Source organism: Octopus bimaculoides, chromosome 19, assembly GCF_001194135.2.
Source record: "Octopus bimaculoides isolate UCB-OBI-ISO-001 chromosome 19, ASM119413v2, whole genome shotgun sequence".
NCBI lineage: Eukaryota > Metazoa > Mollusca > Cephalopoda > Octopoda > Octopodidae > Octopus > Octopus bimaculoides.
This window is the reverse complement of record NC_068999.1, coordinates 5,319,341-5,322,169: the sequence shown is the minus strand read 5'-3', so window position 1 is coordinate 5,322,169 and position 2,829 is coordinate 5,319,341. Positions and strand designations below refer to the sequence as shown.

The 2,829-nt window shown below is 39.3% G+C and overlaps 1 protein-coding gene across 1 annotated transcript; it reads right to left on the bottom strand.

Annotated features, from left to right (window-relative positions):
- Window positions 1-543: 543 nt before the first annotated feature.
- LOC106869425 (28S ribosomal protein S15, mitochondrial) lies at window positions 544-2,399 on the bottom strand. Its single transcript, XM_014915156.1, has 3 exons — window positions 2,210-2,399; window positions 1,996-2,054; window positions 544-1,003 (listed from the first exon to the last, which is right to left on the bottom strand). The coding sequence occupies exons 1-3, from the start codon at window positions 2,397-2,399 to the stop codon at window positions 587-589; spliced, it is 666 nt and encodes a 221-aa protein (XP_014770642.1). The 3' UTR covers window positions 544-586.
- Between the last annotated feature and the right edge of the window lie 430 nt (window positions 2,400-2,829).

Sequence of the window (2,829 nt, the reverse complement as noted above, 5' to 3'; positions counted from 1 at the left end):
ACACACACGTGAAAAGACATTCAAGCGAGATCGTTGCTAGTACCGATGGACTGGCTCCTGTGCAGGTGGCACATAAAACACACCATTTCGAGCGTGGCCGTCGCCAGTTCCGCCTGACTGGCCTTCGTGCGGGTGGCACGTAAAAGCACCAACTACACTCTCGGAGTGGTTGGCATTAGGAAGGGGCATCCAGTTGTAGAAACTCTGCCAGATCAGATTGCAGCCTAGTGTTGCCATCCGGTTTCACCAGTCCTCAGTCAAATCGTCCAACCCATGCTAGCATGGAAAGCGGACATTAAATGATGATGATGATGTATGTATGTATATATTTACATGTATCTTTGTGTTTGTCCTCCACTATTGCTTGACAAACATTCCTTTAACTTAACAGCTCAGCAGAAAGGGCCCAACAGAATAAGTAGCAGGTTTAGAAATAAGTGCTGGGGTTGATTTGTTTGACTAAACCCCCTCAAGGTGGTGCCCCAGCATGGCTGCAGTCCAAGGACTAAAACAAGTAAAACACAAAAGACAAAAGAATAAAGATAATTTGAATGAAATATAAATTTATTGCAAAAACCAACAGGTCTTAATACCATATACGGCCTTGAAACTGGACCTTTTCTTTTTTAACTCGTTCCTTTTTGGACAATGCTACTGGATCATAGACATCATCTATGGACAGGTTAAGATCTTTCAAATCTTTTTCAATTTCGCTCAGAGTTTCAGCTTTGTATGCATCAAATATAATTTTTTCCTCCCTGTATTTTTCGCGGAGTTTCTCAATCTTTTGTATTTTCATTCGGAACGCTTTTTTGTGTGACCTCCTTTTCCTGTTGCCTTTCTTGGTCATAGGCCAATAGATATATTTAGGTACAGGAGCATATAGTATTCTTAGTTCCTTCGTTAACCATTGGAAGTTGATCATGTTCTGCTTTTTCAGAATTTTCAACATCTTTCTCCGTTTTGCTATCTTTTCAGACAACATACTTTTGGAAACTTTATCCTGAAAATGAAAAAGAAAAGAAACAAAATTAGCAACCAACATCATAAATGACACAACAGCGATGACTCCTACTTGCTCGTTAACCCTTTCATTTCCATATTTATTTTGAGATGTTCTGTGTTTCTTTCAATTAATTTTAAATATAACAAAAAATTTAGTAAAATAACTTCATTATCATTAACCCTTTAGTGTTTAAACTGGCTATATCCGGCCCAAATATTTTACTCATTTTATGCTCAAACTGGTCAGATCTGGCTTCTCACACCTACCCTACAATGTCATTCTAAAAATAAACAATTACATCTTTCAACTCTTGAAGCTACAGGATAATACCAGATTAATTTTTTTAAATGTAAATGAATAAGGATTACTTTTGACATATTAATTTGAATGGTAAAGGGTTAAGTTTGTGTTAGGAACAAAAATTGTGACTAAGGTTTGGTGGAAGATTTTAATTCAAAACTTATGAAAACAAGACATTTGTACACAGAGCCAGAACCAGTTTGAACCGGGTTGGTAATGAAAGGGTTAAACCTTTAGCATTTAGACTAGCCATATCCAACCAAAACCTGTTTTATATTCAAACTGGTTAGATCTGGCCTTTCACACCAACCCTACAGTATCGTTCCAAAAATTAACAGTTACCTCATCAAAATCTCACAGCTACAAGATAATGAAGGATTAATTTAAAACAATGTGAATAAATAAGCATTACTTTTGACAGAATAATGTGAAAGCTAAGGAGTTAACCCTGGTGCTACCATATTTCCATTGCAATCTACGGCCTTCGTTTCAACAAATTTTGAAAATAGTGAAGAATTTAATAAAATAACTGTCATTGATATCATTGGTTCTCGTGAACTGCATTAGTTTTCAAGTCCCAGCCGTGGGACTTGAACCCACATTCCTTGAGACTTTGGCTGAGAGCTTTGTCATTAAGCTAAACTGCCTGCAAATTCAGACACAAAATAGCTAAATGGACAAAAACTCACCTTTCTGAAAGAAGTCAGATGCTTTTTCAAAGCTCGAATACGTAGAGTGAGGTAAGCAACTGTTAAATAGAGAAGAATTTTTCATTAAAATCATCACATTTAGTTTAATTAATCAGTTTCTAACAATCATTATCATTTACGTCCACTTTTCCATGCTTGTATGGGTCAGATGGAATTTGTTAGGTCCCCTGTGGGCAATGTGGAGCTGACGGGCAATATGGAAGCTCAGGAGAGACGAATGGTGGATGAGAGTTGTACAAGCCATGTACAGGTATGTTATCAGTAAGGTGAAAGTTGGCAATGAGTAGGATGAAGTGGTGAGACAGGATCTCCGGATGCTGGGTCTCACAGAGATGACAAGGGACTAAGACTTCCGGTGATTTGCTGTGCTTGAGAAGACACATTAAGCTAAGCAATATTGTGGCCATCCATACATACAGGTATGTTCCCTATGTCCCTCTTTCAGCTGAGAGGTCCTAGTCTTGTGGGCTTATGGGTGCTGGTGTCATGTCAAAGTACCCATGCGGTACCTTGTAGGCACCCACGTCGGTGTCACATAAAAGAAACTGTCCTGGTGCCACATTTAAAGTTGTTGTTGGCACTCCGTCACTTACGACGTCGAGGGTTCCAGTCGATCCGATCAATGGAACAGCCTGCTCGTGAAATTAACGTGCAAGTGGCTGAGCACTCCACAGACACGTGTACCCTTAACGTAGTTCTCGGGGAGATTCAGCGTGACACAGTGTGACAAGGCTGACCCTTTTGCATTACAGGCACAACCGAAACAGGAAGTAAGAGTAAGAGAAAGCTGTGGTGAAAGAGTACAGCAGGGTT

Bases quoted from the DNA above. Each gene is read 5' to 3' on its own strand.
- LOC106869425 (XM_014915156.1), bottom strand. From the start codon at position 2,399: ATGTGTCTTCTCAAGCACAGCAAATCACCGGAAGTCTTAGTCCCTTGT. The intron at 2,055-2,209 runs GCCCGTCAGCTC...TCTATTTAACAG, and splicing joins CTCTCCTGAGCTTCCATATT to TTGCTTACCTCACTCTACGT. The intron at 1,004-1,995 runs GTGAGTTTTTGT...TTTCATTTTCAG, and splicing joins ATCTGACTTCTTTCAGAAAG to GATAAAGTTTCCAAAAGTAT.